The 19,035-nt window shown below is 38.3% G+C and overlaps 1 protein-coding gene across 2 annotated transcripts in view; it reads right to left on the bottom strand.

Annotated features, from left to right (window-relative positions):
• The window catches only part of nipblb (NIPBL cohesin loading factor b), a 35,667-nt gene extending 19,302 nt beyond the window's left edge, over window positions 1-16,365 (bottom strand). The window contains exons 1-10 of one of the 2 annotated variants that reach the window (XM_039676138.2): window positions 16,060-16,365; window positions 11,058-11,201; window positions 10,323-10,488; window positions 10,110-10,240; window positions 8,953-9,061; window positions 5,816-5,967; window positions 5,374-5,522; window positions 5,208-5,289; window positions 3,505-4,044; window positions 27-1,892 (exon numbers count right to left, since the gene is read on the bottom strand). In XM_039676138.2, coding sequence (XP_039532072.2) covers window positions 27-1,892; window positions 3,505-4,044; window positions 5,208-5,289; window positions 5,374-5,522; window positions 5,816-5,967; window positions 8,953-9,061; window positions 10,110-10,240; window positions 10,323-10,488; window positions 11,058-11,121 — 3,259 coding nt within the window. In that variant the 5' untranslated portion in view covers window positions 11,122-11,201; window positions 16,060-16,365. The remainder of the gene's footprint in view (window positions 1-26; window positions 1,893-3,504; window positions 4,045-5,207; window positions 5,290-5,373; window positions 5,523-5,815; window positions 5,968-8,952; window positions 9,062-10,109; window positions 10,241-10,322; window positions 10,489-11,057; window positions 11,202-16,059) is intronic. The other variant, XM_039676139.2, reaches the window with a different exon arrangement.
• Window positions 16,366-19,035: the final 2,670 nt, after the last annotated feature.

Raw genomic sequence — 19,035 nt, 5'->3', positions numbered from 1 at the left:
GAAAAAGCAAGAAAACAGGGACTTACCTCCGAATGATTTGCCATAAGACGACCTGCTCTTGCTTGACTTAGAGCTGCGCGAATTACTGATCAACTTCTGGACTTCGTCAATGGAAAGTTTCTTTAGAACCACAACAGGTTTAACACCCTTATTGAGGTCCTCCACCAGGTCCAATTTTTCTAATTTCACACATGGCTCAGAAAACAGCTCTCTTCGCACTTCCTGCATGATATTACCATCTTTGTCCCGTTTTAACTTGGGAATGACAAAATTCTTTAATGCACCCGATTTGCCCCCCAGTAGGTAGTTGGGAAATTCTGCGGTTTTACTGTCTGAGGATGGAGGCTTGTGTCCGTCGAGTCGGTTCTTGTTGTCGCCGTTCCGCTTCTCATCTTTGTTGTTGGAAGTTTTGTGGCCCGACCGCTCAGGTTTTGTTCTGGATTCTGCTCCCGTACGGGATTCTTGCTTCACTCGAGGGCTGTCAGGGCGCGAGCGCTGCTCAGGGGAACGTTTGTCCCGGTGCTCTGTTGATTTCTTTTCTTGGTCTTGATCCCGGTCCCGAACCCTTTCCCGATCTTTCTCCCGTTCCTTGTCCCGATCTTTCTCCAGTTCCTTGTCCTGATCTTTCTCCCGTTCCCGATCTTTCACACGTTCCTTGTCCCGACCTTTCTCCCGCACCTTGTCCCGATCTTTCTCCCGCACCTTGTCCCGATCTTTCTCCCGCACCTTGTCCCGATCTTTCTCCCGCACCTTGTCCCGATCTTTCTCCCGCACCTTGTCCCGATCTTTCACCCGCACCTTGTCCCGAACTTTTTCTCGCTCCTTGTCCCGAACTTTTTCTCGCTCCTTGTCCTGATCTTTTTCTCGCTCCTTGTCCTGATCTTTTTCTCGCTCTTTTTGCCCATCTTTTTCTCGCTCTTTGTCCCGATCTTTTTCTCTCTCCTTGTCCTGATCTTTCTCCAGATTCTTGGTCCGATCTTTCTCCAGCTCCTTGGTCCGATCTTTCTCCAGCTCCTTGTTACGATCTTTCTCCAGCTCCTTGTTACGATCTTTCTCCAGCTCCTTGTTACGATCTTTCTCCCGCACCTTGTTCCGCACTTTCTCTCGATCCTTATCCCGATCTTTCTCCAGCACCTTGACCTGATCTTTTTCCACCTCCTTGTCTCGATCTTTCTCCCACTCCTTGTCCCCATCTTTTTCCTGCTCCTTGTCCAGATCCTTCTCCTGATCCCGGTCTCGGTTGTGCTCTACCCGGTTGGACTTAGATGAGTCTGATCGACGGACTTTAGAGCTTTCACTCGAGTCTCGATCTCTATGCCTTTCCTCTTTGCCCTCTCGAGTTGAATCCAATCGTCCTTCGTGTTTTCGGGAAGTTTCGTGACCTTTTCCCTCAGGCCTCACTTTGTCAGGTTTACCGTCATGTCTGTGCTTGGAGAGATCCGATCTCTTTTCCGAACTCACTTTGTTTGAGATGTCCCGTCGGTTCTCATGCTTGTGTTTAGGAGTCTCTGGTCGTCCATCTGAAGCGGTTTTCTGTGGAGTGGTTTCCACTCGTTGCTTGATGACCTCTGGCCGACCGTCTAGTGTCTTCTGCACCTCTCCTTCTGTCTTCACTTTGAGCCTCAAGACCCCGGTGGATTCAGAGCTTTCCTCTGGCCAGCGCTGGGCCTCTGTTGCAGGGACAGGACAAGAGTCCACAGGCCCTTCCACCCTGCCTGCCTGTTGCAGGTCAATACTGACCATCAAGGCTGGCCGACTGGCTCCATTGCTAGCAGCACAAGCCTCTTGAGGTACCAATTTGTTCCCAGCATTGCATACACCACCCACGCCAGGTGCCACTCCTGCGGTCCCAGCAGCTCCTGAATCCTGCTTTCTCTTCTTTAGAGGTTTATCTGTAGATTTACAATCACACAGATAAGAAGCAGAGAAATTTGAGTTGTGTTTGCCAGTGTAAAACTTTCTTACTCTATGCTAAGGGTTTTTGCAAGGGTACAACGGACTGTGTTTAGAGGATACTTGCAAAGACCGAAATTGAGACAATTTTGGGTGTTAAAGCAATATAATCCACGGAAAAGAACTTTTGATACTAGTGGGCTGTTTTTAAAGTGGCTTTTCTATGTAGGCTGTGTGCGCATAGATAACCATCTCTCAGAGAGCGCAAAAGCACTGAATAGTAGTGATGCATGTCTAGAGACCGGTCTAAAGACCACTTTTACGTGGTCTCGGTCTTGTCACGGCCTTTGGTCTTGGACCTCTCGGTCTTGTCTAGGTCTCAGACCGACATAGTGGTCGGGGGATTTAGCAATACAATACTACAATATCCGCAACGGATTGAAGCGCGTGTCCGAGTGAAGACAGTGTGGTGTGCGCGAGCCACACAAGAAAGCACCGTATCCTCGCCACTGATCGCAGCGGCAACGAGCACTACCATGTACAGTTTTTGATGTGCTAATATTTAGTAAAACATACATCAGTGACATGATGGGTTTTAACTTCATTCAGGAGATTTTTCAGCCGGCTTTTTACTTCTACGCCTTACATTTTCACGCAATTATCTGTAGGCTACTTTCTACTTCTTACATTTAAATAAAAGCCTTGTTAAAGCTCTTTCACTTCGGCTTGTTGTCATTTTTGCTTGTCATTGTAAAAAAAAAAAAAACCTATCCAGAAAAATCACACCATCCAGATGTGGTTGGTTGAGAAGTATACATTTACCATTTCGGTTTGTACGCGGTGCATCGCACCTGCAATATTATTGCCATTAGCTAAATCAGAGCTCTCAAGTGTCACAGTAACTCATTTCTGTGTTTTGTTTTTTTCTCGCGAAAAAACTGTGACATGGAACCGGCAGAAATCAAGCGTGTCTGTCCTGGAGTTCTACAATCAAGCTTTGCCACTTATCAGCCAATCAAAAAAAGAAAAGAAAGGGGCTACACAATAGCCATTTAGAAAATAGCACCATTGTATCTGGGTACAATTTAACACAACAACCAAAGAAAAAAAAGCATATCCTGGAATTGTTCACGTGTTTCTGTCACTCCTGCTGCCTGTCTTCAAAACTTGAGAGCCCTGCTATATTAATTGAGCATAGTACATACCAGGAAGGTATCAATCAGGACTAGGAGTTATTTTTTGAGTAATCACTTGGAATAATCATTCATTTTGACAGCACTAATGTTTACTGTATATAGACAAGACAACCATACAAGGGTATTTGTTACTAATCTTGCTCCTGCTCGATTTGCGCTGCGTTTTACCCGAAGTTTCGTTGATCGTAAAAAAAAAAACGACCATTGAGAGAAATTGAAAAAAGAATTAAATATGCTAGCCTCAGGAAAAAATGCTTTGGTGGACATGCGGCCTAAAGTTTTACTTGCTGCAAATAGTTGTGTTTCTGAGCGATGATAGTTACACTGTTAAAAGCACCACTAATAAAAGCTTCCATGCAGATTAATGCTGATCAAAAACATGCGTGTCAAGTAATGAAGAGAAAATAAGAAGAACCTTTATCTTGAACTTCCTTAGAGCAGCGTTCTCGTTCTATAGCGGATTCCCTCTCAATCCTTTCGATCTCAGCAAGAGCGTCCAGCTCTGCCTCGTCGTAGGGCGTTCCACTAACGACCCCGGGTTGCTTGGCTGCAAGTGCCCCAGTGTTCTGTGATGCAGGAACCTGCTGGTAGGCCGACTGCTCCCCCGAAAGACACTGGCCAGCAGAGAGCCGCTCCTGGGGGTTCCGATGGTACGGTAAGCTATTGCACGAAAGCTCGTTCTCAGCGTCTGAGCCGTGCTCTAGCGCCGACAACGGCTCAGCTGACTGCTCCGTCTCAGATGACTTCACTCGAGACAGCTTTATCGTTAGCTTTGTTGAGTCTTTAGTGGGCGAGCTGACAATGTCATACATGGCACCTTTCCCTCCCTCCTCTTTCATTAACTTTTTCTGCCTCTTTTTCCGTTCAGGCGAGTCCAACAGGAGGTCAGGAGCAGCATCTCTTGGAGAGGTGTAGGGTGGAGGAGACTGAAGAATCAAGGGCGGCCGAGATCCAACTGAAATTAAAACAACATGAAGAAAAACTTCAGTGTAAATGTTTTGGTGTAAAACAAATTTTTTTTTTTTTTTTTTTTTTTTTTAGGGTTCGTGCAATTTCTGCATCTTTGCACGCCCTATCACACTCACTTTCCAATTGTTAATTCTGACATCACACATTTCAGTTTCCTGGTCCAAATGCTCTACCAGATCCAACATACGGAGCTAATATAGTCAAGTCACATTTACTTATATAGCACTTTTTACAATACAGATTGTTTCAAAGCAGCTTTAGAGGGATAACAGGAAAATAATGCAACACAATATGTCTCCAGAAGAAAATAACGTCACAGTCCAGCTTAAACCGTGTCCAGCGCAAATAGTGCTCAAAAAACAGCTGTTCTAAACTAAAACGATTGGCACAGCTTTTCCTTACATCACTACTTAAATCAATGGTATCATTTCTCACAGCTTGTCTCTGAATATATTCTCTTTGGGGACAACTATCATACTTATGCTATACATCGGGATGCACGATATATATCGGCCATCATATCGGTATCGGCTGATATGTGTTCATTTTTAATGTTATCGTTATCGGCCTGGTAAGAAAATGTGGCCGATATATTAAAGCTGATAAATAATGTATTATTCCCTTCAGCTGAGACACTTGTTGAGCACTGTTTATGTTTTTGAATTTCTTGAAATATGATTGAAATCTTTTCAAAAAATGAAAATACGGTTCAGTAAAAAATGTGCAGTGCAAATCTGTCATATTGGCTATACAACACTATAACATGGACATGGATTTAATTGTGAGACTTTGTAATCAGGCTCTCAAAATTAGATAAAAATTTGGATTTAAGTTTATCGGCCGATATATCGGTTATCGGCTTTCAAATATAAAGAATTATCGGTATCGGACAAAATTTTCATTTCGGTGCATCCCTAGCTATACATCCACAAGTGTATGTCTAAAGTGTGTACATTCAAAATTAAAATAACATTATTGCAATATCTCACCCGGAGTTGTTACCTACTTACTGTGGAACACAGCTGCCGCTAGTAAACACGATGACGCAAATGTACCCAAAGTACAATGTGAAAAGAGACCAATGGGAAGGAAGGAGAAGCCTAAGAGTTAAAAAAATGGTATATGTACAAAAATGGAGGTGCAATCCACCTTTCGGAGTCCCTTCACTTCCAGCAGGAGAGCAGACGGAGCGTACAGAAAAGGAGGCATTTCTCAAAGCGGGGTCACTCTCCTGTGAAAACACGAGTTGTCAACATGAAAATATGCCGGGAACAATTTGGAGACGGAAATATTTTTAGGGTTATAAAGCACTCACTTCATTTCCGAGTCTCTGGACGATGCTGATGTACTCGTCGTTGGAGCAATGCCTCGCATTGTGGTTGGAGTTGCCCGACACTTGACCAGAGACCTTGTTGTCATGGATGTTTCTCATGCTACTAGGAACTATTGGACTGGATACGGACACTGCAACTCACAAAAAGAAAACCTCAATCACTGATTTTCTATTTAGAAAAATCTCCACTGATTAATCGTTCACAATAAGACTATAACATGCATTAATTTTTCACAATTTTTAACAGCCAGGGATGGTTTTCAGCCGTATCATTCAGAAAGGGATTGGATAAAAGAAGACTCACTACTAGCAAATCTTATTAAAACCACTTTTCCTTGAGCCTTAAGGTGTTTTAAAACTACAGACACTGAAAATGATGACAATCCTCTTGAGGTTCTCATCAGAGAGGAGAGCGTGGACTCACCTTGCTGGATCTGTTGGTGCTGAGGGTAGCTGGGTGGGTGGCTGTACTGCATGTAGCCTGCGGGGCTCTGAGGTGCATATGGGCTGGGCACTGGGCTGTTCTGCTGGGGAATGTACCGGGTACCAGAACCCGCCTGAGGTTGAACATATCGGCTGTCGGGTGAGAGTGGAACTGGTCAGTATGTAAGGTGGAAATTAAACCAGTTTCCATATTTTATAAGGTGCTCTAACATCACTTCTTGTTGACGTTCGAAGTATTGTCAAACAAAGCGTAGGCTAGCTAGAGCCTCCCTCATCCCGTCCCGTCAAATCCCTTCTGTGCTTCCTGAAACCGTCATGAACCCTTTTGACCGTTTTCCCGATGTAAATTCGGGACTTTGCATGTTCCTTCTCGTTTTCCCTATTCTGTTATTTGTTCATCGGAATGTCGTGTATACTGTCGGCCATATCAAAATTATAAAAAATATACAATTTTAACGTTAGTCGCTTTCGTTGTCAAGGACATCTCTCCTCAAGCTAATTTCTAGGGCTGCAACTAACGATTATTTTGATAATTGATTAATCGGACGATTATTTTTTCGATTAATCGATTAATCGGATAAAAAAAATTATTTCATTTTTTTGTTTATTATAACTAAATAAAACCGTAAAACCCTAAAAACCACACACTTTTGTGTTAAACAATCTACTTAATACCGACAACTTCATTATAAAGAAAAACAACAAATAAAAAAATATATATATGACCATAACCTATGACAAAAATGCTATTGTAAACTAGATTAGTGGATAACTCAGAAAAACTTAGCCTAGAAAAATCACAAGTGCACAATAATTTTATAAAATCTGAACATTTAGTGAAAAAAACATTCCTTAGTGGGGAACAAATAAGAGACAATAAGTGTAGCACTAACTCTGGTAAAACGTTACACATTGCTCTTTGTATTGTTGTTATACATTCATGAAAAACATCGTAAAAATCAGATGCACAGCTGTTTAGTGAGGAAGCAAAATATAATAGATAGGACAGAATAAGAAAGGCTATTAAATTAATAGCCTTTCTTATTCTGTCCTATCTATTATATTAGTAGATATAATAGTATTAATAAGCTTTCATTGTGCAAAAGTATTATGACATGATCATGAAAGAGCTGCACAAAGTGCTTATGCGCATCGCGAGAGCTGAATGATGCGCTTGAAGCAACACGGAGTCACAGGGCGGCGCGCAGCTCTTCAGTGTCCGCCGCATTAAAGTTAAAAGCGCCAAGGAAAGAGAAAGACATATTGACTGTGTATTATACAGTATCTTTGCAATAGTTTATTAAGCCTTTTCTTTTAACAGTTTTAAATTTCAGTTAGGCTACTGTGCACGTGAAGAACAATTATAGTGCGCCGAGTCTACTCTAGTGTTGTGATCTAACAGACACTCAGTAGAAAGTGATTAAGTTACAGCAATAAAAGTCTAGCAATATAGTCATTATATTACGAAACCATAGACCTTTATCTACGGATCAATTATAATAATAACATTGAATCATCTTGGAAAGAGTTATCACGTTAACTGTTGTAACGCGACGCGCTGTTTGAACACCGAATAGAGAATGACTGACAGCCGCAGTGGAGGGAAAAGCTTACGTTAACTTGAATTTAATGACTTAAATATATATTTCTATCTCACATTATACTATAGTATGGCTTCATAAAGTATACACAATTAACGTAGGTCACCTATTTTGGTTTCAAAACGGCGAATTTGCCGAAAGGTGAATGATTTTCGTGTATGCTGAATATTGATAGCGGTTTCCTGATGCCCGCAAATTAGTTCAAACTCACGGAATCAAGAGTGCGCATGCGAGACAGAAGATAATGTGCTCCAAACCGTCCTTGTTGCGCACAGACCGGCGAGGGAGAGAGACTGCGTGTGTGCCTCATGAAGCGCATGTAGCATGTAAACAATCCCCGTGACGTAATCAGACCAACTAATCGATAATGACATTCGTTGACAACGATTTTCATAATCGATTATAATCGATTTTATCGATTAGTTGTTGCAGCCCTACTAATTTCCCTCAGAGACAATTCATATGGAGACATGCCTCTTCCTAAACCCTCAGTACAACTATATAGTAGGGCTGTCAAACGATTAATCGCATCCAAAATAAAAGTCTTTGTTTACATATCATATGTGGGTGCACTGTGTATAATTTTTTTAGATATATAAATACACACACATGCTTGTATATATTTAAGAAATATTTTCATTTATATAATGTATATAGATTTATATTATGTATAAGTATAAATATTTAATATATAAATAATATTTTATTTCTTAAATGCATGCATGTATATTTATATACATATGTAAAGTAGTTATACACAGTGCACCCACATATATTGTGTAAACCCAAACTTTTATTTTGGATGCGATTAATCGTTTGACAGCCCTACTATATAGGGAAAACCTGTAACGCCAAAGATGGCGGTTGTATGCATATGCCCCGCCCCTCCCGCTGGAAAGCCAATCGTCTGCTTTTACCAGTCAAGCCGGGAAACATTTAAGCCTATCGTCTGGTTCCACTGATGAAAGCGCATATTTGATGTTTGCAACAGCGGAGACGAGAACCCTTACGCATGCGTGGTAAAAGTATAACCTGTGGGGAAAAGGGCATTTTGAACCTTATTTTGGGGCAAAGTAATTAAACCTTTTCAGCGATTTTTATCATACAGTATTTTACTGTTGTTTCTATACAAGCAGGTTTTATGTCCTGGTGACGAGTGAAAGTGTGGTTCTAACTCTCTGCACATTCATTTAGATAGGAGCCTGGTCTTGTAAGTTCGAAATAGCAGCCCGGAAGCGTTGCCAAGATGGCGGCCTAAAAGGACTTTGGACCCCCACCCCAAATTCATTCTTGTCTGTTATTGGCTGGATTGACTGTTTGTTATGTTTCATGGTCCAGACTGGGCCAGTTCGTTTTTGTTGCCGTTTGTGGAGCCTGCGCGTTTTTTACAGTGTGTAAGCTAGCGGATAGTGAGGAGATGTTTGCTCTTTGTGACCAAAATTTTTGGCCTAAAAAACACATGACATCACTTAGATTTAACTATTTAACCCAAATAAAAAAGAAACTGGAACAGTACCTGGGAGGGCTTGGAGTGATAGTGGTTTGCTGGTAGTTTGGCGCCGGACTTCCATGCATGGAATTCGGAGGCATCTTGTACGGTGCTATCATTGGCTGTTGCATTAAACCTTCGAAACATAAAATAAAGAGTCAGCAAACCATGGTTTAAAATGTTGACTTCATTTGGCAAGCTGTCTGACTAGAACTCTAACAAGTCAAATTAGTTCAGCAATAGAATAAAATGACATTTTGTGATTCAAATGTAAACTAAATAAACAAAATACAGTACAGTTCAAAAGTTTTGGGTCAGTAAGATTTTTTTGTAATTTAAAGAATCCTAAAAAAAAAAAAGATCACGTTTTTCACAAAAATATAAGGGTGCAAAATTTTTCAACATTTATAATAATATGAAATGTTTCTTGAGCACCATTTTCAGAAGGATCATGTGACACTGAAGAATGGCTGCTAAAAATGTTGTTTTGCCATCACATGAATAAAATACATTAAAAAATTTAAATATATTAAAATACAAAAAAATTGACTATTTTTATTAAATTTTTTTATTAAAGCTGTTGTCCGTAACTTTTTTCCTGTTCAAAAAGGACAATTTATATAATAACCGGATACATCATGAATCCAATTTCCAAACCGTGCTTTTGTCTAATCCTGAATCACTACAGTACACCTATAATAATTATAGGTGTACCCTAGTAATAAGTGTTTATATTCAGACTATTTTAGACTGGTGCGGGTCGTACCACTGCGGAGTAGCTCAGTACCTGCGTGACTCGTCCTAGACATAACTTCGGCTACAATGTTCTTCGGCAAGGAGCATGCAGTTTGGTTTATTGACCGCTAGAGCGCCAAAAGTTGCGCTTTTTATAAATCCAGCCTTATTTAGAGATGAGAGACTTCTTATAACAACATTTTTAAAATCTTACCGACCCTAAACTTTTAAACGGTAGTGCATGCATAGAGCCAAAATGTAAAAAAAGATTACATATTGGCAATTTCAAAGGCATTGACTAAAATTATAATTGATGTTACCACTAAATAACATTAACTAGAGTCTGGAAACTAGGAAAATGGGATTTCTAATCCAGGGAGCTCAAACAGAGGCCACAGAGTAAAAGCATGCCCAGACTAAACAGCTTTATTTCTGCAGTTTCTCCTTACCGCCCTGAACCCCATATCGGGTGGGCGTACTTTTCTCCCTGAAGATATTGGGGTTCCTGGACAGCACCGTCTGTAGCAGTAGAGGCACATCTCCTTCCGGGTCATCACTGCCCAAGTTGTCCTTCAGCTCTCTGCATGCAGAATTACAAAGATGGAATGAGACACACAGATATTTAACATGTCATGCGAGATAAACTCAGGTGAGATACCCACATGTGCTCAGTGGACACCTGGTTGAGGCTGTGAGCCAGCTGGGACACGAGAGTGTCGTCCCGCCGGGAAAGCAGACAGCTGACCTCCTCTGCGATCCTCCCATTGTAAAGCAGGCTCTTAGTGGTGGTGGCAGGTAAAGGGGAGGGGAGAGGCAGCTGATTTAACACTAAGAAATAAACACAAAAACATGAGTCATTCCTTATCACAACAGGAGACATGAAATATTTCCATTTCGATTCAGGCACAAATAAATGTATTGCCTTTACAAATCAAGTCCAATCGATTTGAAAGGTATGATGACGATCAGGCATTTAATCCAAATCTTCAAAAGTCAATCAAAAGAGGGCATTCATCAGTATATACTTACTTTCTCAACTGACACCTAGTAATTTTCATACTTTTTTCATATTATAACGATGCACATATCGTCTTTACAATGACGTAAACTCACATGAGATAAAAACTCATTTCAGTGGAGGACAAAAATATGTGTTTATTCTACAGAAGGATGGTTTTGGCTCATGGTTGCCACCAAGTCACATGATCAATCGAACACTCTTCACATCTTTGCTAACACTCCTAAAATCAGATACTTTCAAGTTTGGTATAAATATTAAATGATTTATATTACATTTCTAAATGCATATTTAAAAGGTACAATGTGTATAATTAATTTGTTCTGCAAGCTTTGGATTTGTAATATAGTTAATTTAGCAAAAAGTTTGCAGGACTTACGGTCGGTGAGGCTTGCGATCCCAGCGAGAGTGGTGATAGGAACATGAGGCATATCCCCATTCATGCTGAAGAAGGGCAGGGAGCTCGCGTGGATGCACAGGTCGCTCAGTGTCGCTGCTCACTGATCCACCTTTACATCTTTTGCTGCAAAAGGAAGAAAAGGACATGACGACATCATCATCAGCAGCATCCACAAACATTGTATTAACAACAGCGCTTCCCTTTCTGAGAGATGGGAACAATAACACAGTGACAATATTATAATTAAAACACGTTACACCTTAGGATACTACAATGCTTAAGATGTCGAAATCAAGGCTCCACAAACAGGTTTAGTTTTTTTTTATTGTTTAAATCTTTGAAAAATTACCTTTTAATTTCATTTTCTACATTACCGTTCAAAAGTACGGGCTCAGTAAGACTTTTATTAGAAATGAATACATTAGTTCAGCGAGGATAAATTGAATTGATCAAAAGTGACAGTGAAGACCTTTATAATATTACAAAACATGTCTATTTTAAATAAATGCTGATCTTTTTGAACCATCTATTCTATTCATCAAAGATCCTGAACAAACGTAGCGTGGTTTTCACAGAAACATTAAGCAAAACTAATTTTTTCAACATAAAAAATTAAGATGAATAAGAATTGTTTCTTGAACAACAATTCAGCACATTAGAATGATTTCTGACTGATCATGTGACAACCGCTTGAGTAATGTCTGCTGAAAAGTACAATAACAGCGTCACTGTTTTTACAGTATTTCTGCATAAGAGACTCTAGTCGATTGGTTCATTAGTTAAGGTTCATTAGTTAACATTAACTAAGAATGAACAATACTTCTATAGCATTTGTTAATCTTTGCTAATGTTAATTTCAACATTTACTAATACTTTATTAAAATCTTGTTAACATTAGTTAATGCACTGTGAACTAACATGAACAAACAATGAACTGCTAGATTTGTATTAACTAACGTTAACAAAGATGAACAAAAACAGTAACAAATGTATTGTTCATGTTAGTTAATACATTAACTAATGTTTAATAAATGAACCTTATTGTAAAATGTTAGCCGTATATCTTTTCCACTTCTTGCATTCATTGCAAACCCCTCATTTTTCTCATAGCATAATGTTTTGATCAACACGATAATGTTTGTGTGCAATGACATCAGGAAATCTGGAAATTAAAATCTGGAATTTCTAAAGGAAGTAACTATCCACAAAAAAAGTATCAGGTCTTGTGTTCAGTAAAACTCTGATCGTTGTCAGGTGGGAATTGAGAACACAATGTTACCATTAGCCATATTATACATTAAATAAAACGTCATTTTAAACTCACCAACATATGCATTATGCTCAGAACAAAAGAGGTACAAAACTACACGTGCATCTGCTCATCAAATGGGCTTTATTTTGTACTTCCCCCTCCCCCTATGCTGCTAGAACTGCCTCCGCTACTCTACGAGGGTTTCCCATCAGGCACTGGGACAGGCTGCAGGAGACACTGTCCTGTTGAAACAGGAAGGTCTTCCCCAGACGGCTGCAACACATTTGGAAGGAGCCGGAGTTTGGCTTCAGCTGCATTCAGCCAATCGCTTCCCTACTGTAAACCACCGGGGTCTCCGTGAGACTCCAACATCAATCCAAAACATAGAAGGCATGCCCGAGGACGCCCTGCGCTTCAGTGCTATAATAAGAGCAACTGGAAGCAGTCGAATGGAGAAAACGTTCAGACAATACAACCAAAGGAGGAAGAAATTACTTGAGAGTAATTGCAAAACTATTTTTTTTTCTGATGAAACAAGAACTGAGATTGACCAAATCCAATATTGATAATAATAATAAATTGTAGAATCTGCACTTTTAGGTAATTTCTTATGATGAACCTTCAGCATTCGAGAACATTAAGTAAAATTTTTATATAAATAGCAGGACAAAAACTTGCTGGTTAAGATGTACTAAACACTAGGGCTGTGCAGAGATTAATCGCATCCAAAATAAAAGTTTGTGTTTACATAATATATGTGTGTGTGCTGTGTATAATTATTTTGTATATATAAATACATATGCATGCATGTATAGATTTAAGAATTAATTGCACGTAAATACTGAGTATATATATATATAAATGCATAATCTATATAATATATAAATATTTTATATATGAATAACACATTTTCTTAAATATATACATGCATATGTATTTATAAATACAAAATAATTACACACAGCAGCACACACAAATATATTATGTAAAGAAACAAACTTAAACTCGCAATTAATCTTTGCACAGCCCTATTAAAAAAGCTTTTTCTTGAGCTTTTTCATGCACAGGCGACAATGTTGCCAAAACAGTCCTCGTTCACACGGATCTGTGAAACCGATTGAAAACGTCGTATTAATCACGCCAGGCCAGTACGCTCCTATAGATTGATTGAACGTTTAATATACATGATCATGACGTCAGTTTTCACAAATTCATGTTTTTGTAGTTTACACGGAGACTATAACGGTATCGGCCCCTAATTCTTAAGATGGTATTCTCTAATTGAGGGACAAAATAAAGTAATATTTTTAGACCACAATTGCTCAACAACGAATCAAAAAGGACCATACATTGTGCAACACAAACTCAGCGCTCTCATATACATTTTGTCTGTTTTTGGATATATATATATATATATATATATATATATACACATATATACGGCAATATAGGACCGCTGTATTGACACTCCTAACAAAGTTCTAGATATTTAAAGCTACATACAGTTGAGTAGATTCATTAAATCTATTACATACACTTAATACAAGCTGACTGCTTTTTCATCACGTTTAGACTACAAAAAGTAAATAATGAATTAAATCATAAAAAATAAATAATTTGAAATTAAAATCAATCAAATTTATTAAAACATTATTTTTAAAAAAGATTAAATATGTTATTTGTTTATGCTGTGCGGCCTCTTCCTTTAGTCGCCTGATAAGTGAGTCTGTGTGAGCAATTTCATACAACTATTGAGAAAGGATAATTGAAAAGATCAAAATTAAGAATTAGGAAGAATCAACGAATTCAGAATAATTTTGTGAATTTTAGTAATCAATAAAAAAGTAACTGCATTCTGATTATGAGTATTTTAAAAAGTAATATCATTTAAAGTACTTACTTTTTGGAATCTGATTACATAATCCAGATTTATATCTAATCAGTTACCCAGCACTGGCTATTTACAAAAATATTATTTATAAATACTACAAGGTGCCTTATAGACTAGACAACAGTGCAACACAGCTCAGGAAAAGTGTGACTGTAAAGTTGTGCACAGTACAGGAGACGAATCATTTTCTTGAGTGCACAAACATTGATCCAAGAAGTAATGACAGGAGAAAATCTACAGCAAAAGCATCAAATGATGATGAACTGGCAAGTTATTCAAAAACACTAAAGTTCAGCTCAGGACAATCTCGATCACCTGTTTTTTAATATTAAAGGTTAATACATTAATATTGGTCTTCTATGTGAAAACTCATTGATAGATTACAGCCACAGCTCAATGTTTCTCCAGCACTAGCAGCTCCAATAAAACAACACAGCAATTTAATAAACCAAATCTGACAGTCTTGTCATAAATGTGAGCGATTTCTACTGCAACGAATCCAGAATCTTGTCAACAGACACAAAACTTTGAATTAACTTTCAGTTTTCTATTGGTGCACATACTGGATACGAACGGCTAAAACCAAGCAGAATTCCCAACATTCATTCCTAGCTGTCAAAATAAATCATCTTATTTTTCAAACCCAATAACATATCTCAAAAATTCTGTTTAAAACACAAAATATTTCAAATATATTAATTTTCTATAAAATTTATATACGAGTTAGACAGTTTTTTTTTTGTTTATAAAAAGAGGTTGTTTCATTATGTTTTTTTATAAATAAATATATAAACAAACACATGTATGAATATTACTAGCTACATCGAAATATATTCAAAGATTGAGCATTGCAAATGTTTAGGATATTTGTTTATGATCATATTAATCTCATTAGGACCTTAATTTGAATATCCTTTACATTCTCTTCAAGTCAGAGTTAATTACCAGTAAACGAGCATTGAAACTCTTCACCTTGTTAATGAAAAGAATATTGAGATGCAGGTAAAGGCCTTTACATTTCAATAATTAATTTCTATTCCCATCACGCGACCATCTAGTTATGAATATTTTGATAACGATTCTTTTGATTATAAATGGTCTCTGAGTGTCATTCAATACAGAACTGTATTGTTTGCTCTTTACTTTGACAGATGCTCCAACATAATTCTCATTAATGAAACTATTCTGATGTCTAATAAGTGCTCTAGACGTGTCTGATCAGGTTTGCTTTCTAATTTAGATGTTTATATTATTTACTTGGCTTGATGTAAATATGTTGAGCGTATTGCTTTTTCTGTCAGGCGGTTAATGAGGGTTGCTGTAGTATGACTATTGTTTACTCTGATGGCTAACAAGTTTTGCTCTAATATGAGAGTATTGTTTATTCAAGTTGTTAAGGATGGTTCTGGTATGATTTTGCCTTCTCTGACAGATCCTGAAAGCGGTTTTACTCTAAAAGCACAGTGTTGTTGACTCAGATAGAAGGTGAATGAGGTTTACTCTGAGAGGGCAGTATTGTTTACTCTGGTCTGCGGAGCTGCAGGCCTGTATGACTCTTATCTCCGGGCTTCGGGCTCAGCTCCACACCTACATATCCAGACAAGACCCCTGGACCGGTTGGGTCCGTTTGAACGGCCCGTTTTGGCCTTTCGCTCGCAAACCTTCCGAACCGCGGATTCGCCTGAGGGGCCCGCACCGAGCTAACGCGTATGCTAACACTGAGCGAGGGCTGCACAACACCGATAACCTTTCGAAAAGTCCGAAGCACGTCTCACCCCGACACCTGGCTACTGTGCTCCCCCAACTCGGAACCAGCGAGACGGGTCTGGCGCGTTTACCTGAGGCTCTGTTGTTGGAAGCTGAAGGTGGAGGGGTTCGGGCTCGCTGTGTCCCTCTCACAACAATAATCCGGGTCGCACCGCTTCCTCTCACTGCGAACATGAAGACGGACGGGCGGCGGTCGTTCCTCTCGTAAGCGCCCGCGGAAGCTCGCACTTTACTCCGGACGATGGCAGAAAAGATTCGGTTCCTAAAGGCTCCTGGGCGCTCATAAAAGAATCCACACAGACTCACTCTCTCTCTCGCAGAACAAAATGCCGACCGGAAGCACTGCTGCAGGAATGACTCCCTCCACCGGCGCCGAACCAACCAGCAGCGACCCGCCGACTTCCGCTGCCTGCTCTCCTCCCCTTCCCTGCTTCCCATCCTCTCTCCTCTATCATCCTCCAGTCTCCTCTCTTCTTCTCTCTGTAATTCAAATATCTGAGATGTGTGTGGTCATTAAACGTGTATAAATGTGTATACAATTAACGTGGAGCCTTATAAGCAAAATACACTTTTCTAATTAAGGTAATTAAGGAAAACCATTGGGGTTTTTTTTTTTATGAACAAGCGATTTTGGGCTATTTTGCTTCTTTCAGACTTGTGGAAAGGAAAAATCCAAAATACACATTTAGGAGTTTATTACAATACCTATCACACTTGATCTCTTTGTGTCTGTAGCCTAATATTTCAATTACATATGTTCTCAAAATTATGTTTTTCTCATGCAGTGATCTAAAAATGTATGGTTTTTAGAGGGGTTTGTTCATGACATTCTCCTGATTTCTATACTGTTGAAATCATTATCTAAAATCCCCTGTAGCTATATATAAAAACTTTGAAATCTGGTATGTCACCTAAATTAATTTTGAACCTGGTTTTATCCAAAAATCAGACTTGTGTCTGTAAATAAGCAAATTAGTTTACATGCTTTTTTTTTATTAAATAACGCCCCATTTGCCCGTTTAACATAACATTTCAGAAAACCTGTAATATAAAATGTAATGTCTTAATTTCCCGGGATTAGGCTAATTAACTGGGGAAATATGATATCAATTAGTTAAATATACTTACCCTATTCACCAGTGGTGTCTTGCCTTAACTTTTTAACTTTTTGAATTGATAAAACTAATTAAAATCAAAATGTTTTGATGAATGAAAATGTGTGTGAAGGTAGATATTACACAAAGATTTGACTGAACCTACTCATTGACGGTGTGTGTACTATGGTACAGGCATCTGGATCTGAGATCAATATCGCCCTCTCACGGTCCTAAACTAATATTTCAGGCATCATAGTGTTTACACCACTCTGAATATTTCACAATCATTTCATATTTTATTCTGAATATTTTTATTTCTGTATAAGCTCATGCCATAATGTCTTGGCTACAAAAAAAAAAAAAAAAAACCTTTTAAACATTTCCACCAGGGACCAAAAGATGCAGTTCCCTGAACACCCGTTGGCCTTATGTGACAACATTCCCCAATGACAAGACATATTGTCACACCATATGGGGCTGATTATCACTATGAAACCTGCAATTAAATAACGGTTACAATGTTTTAGCCTGATTTGAGCCGTGAAAGAAAGAAAGAAAGAAAGAAAGAAAGAAAGAAAGAAAGAAAGAAAGAAAGAAAGAAAGAAAGAAAGAAAGAAAGAAAGAAAGAAAGAAAGAAAGAAACTATAAAAAGGTAATGAAGAAAAAATGTCAAGCCATTGTTCTTGCCAGCAATTATTGTAAATAATAAATTGTATAAGAATTACGGAATATCTTCTTTTGTGTTCAACAAAACACGGGTTTGGGTAAATTCGAGAGTGAGTAAATGGTGAGAGTCAGATTTTTCCTTTTTGGCTGAACTGTCCCTTTAAGGAAAACGTTTGCTTGCCTCACACTTCAGTGGCTTCAAGTGTGAAGTGTAGGCTAGTTGACTTCAATGAAGGCACATAGATGTTATTAAGACATCATAACAGAGACAAGCACACCTTTTCCTTAACTTATTAGAGCTTTTTAATAACAATTGCGGCTTATAATGCATTAAAATACACCTATCAACTGCTAGAATCCTAATGAAATTGGTTCCTGAAGAAATTTGACCACTAGATGGCAGCATAAGTCCATTTTGAATTATCCACTACGTTAGAAGTTTACGTTTCTTGTCGATCGTTTTAATCTTTACTTCATTTGCAGAAACTATTAATAAAAAATCTGGCCTTTTCTTAATAAATAAATGTGAATATATTAATTATATTTTACATTCTATTCATGTTTAATTAAGATTAATTCTCCAATATCAAAATTTTGGAAAGTGTGAAAAATAGGCTATAATAAACCACAGCTACTCACCTATCATTAATCAAAATTCCAACACAATGCAGCATCACCTCTCTCCATTTTATTCAAAACTATATTTAACACACAACATGCATTTCTCTATAGTTCTAATCACCCATTTTGCTTTTGAGACAGGAAATATACAGCGACATGAAAAAATTTAAAGAAGGCAAATATAAGATCACAGTTTCCAGCCGTACATGTCAGTCTACAGCATGTTTTCAAAAGATTTATATTTTCAAAATGACTTATGTCACTGCAATCACAAGACTGTAAACATTCAGTCCCTTTTCCTACTATTAATATTCAGTAGCACTTATTATTTCTATGTATCATTAATGTTAGCAAATGGCAAGAAAAGGGTCAGTGGATGAACTATAGGAAAATAGAAAACAATAATAAAGTAAATCTCATAAATGCACAAGTGTTTGTTCAGTTCAATTAGTGTGATCTGCAGAGAAAAGTCAAATAGCTGCTGAAACACTGAGGAATATCGATGAGTCTTCTCATACATAAAGAAGATGTGTAAAGCAGCTTTCAAAGCTAAACATAATTTTCACTTGATATTTACAGTAATACATATTTTATACTCCACGTTACAAACAGAGCCCAAAAGTTTTTAATCTTGGTCTCCTCCTCATGTTGGCATAAGCAAAG

This window comes from Pimephales promelas, chromosome 23, assembly GCF_988280905.1.
Source record: "Pimephales promelas chromosome 23, fPimPro1.hap1.1, whole genome shotgun sequence".
NCBI lineage: Eukaryota > Metazoa > Chordata > Actinopteri > Cypriniformes > Leuciscidae > Pimephales > Pimephales promelas.
The sequence above is the reverse complement of the archived record's forward strand: the minus strand, read 5'-3'. Positions and strand labels throughout refer to the sequence as shown.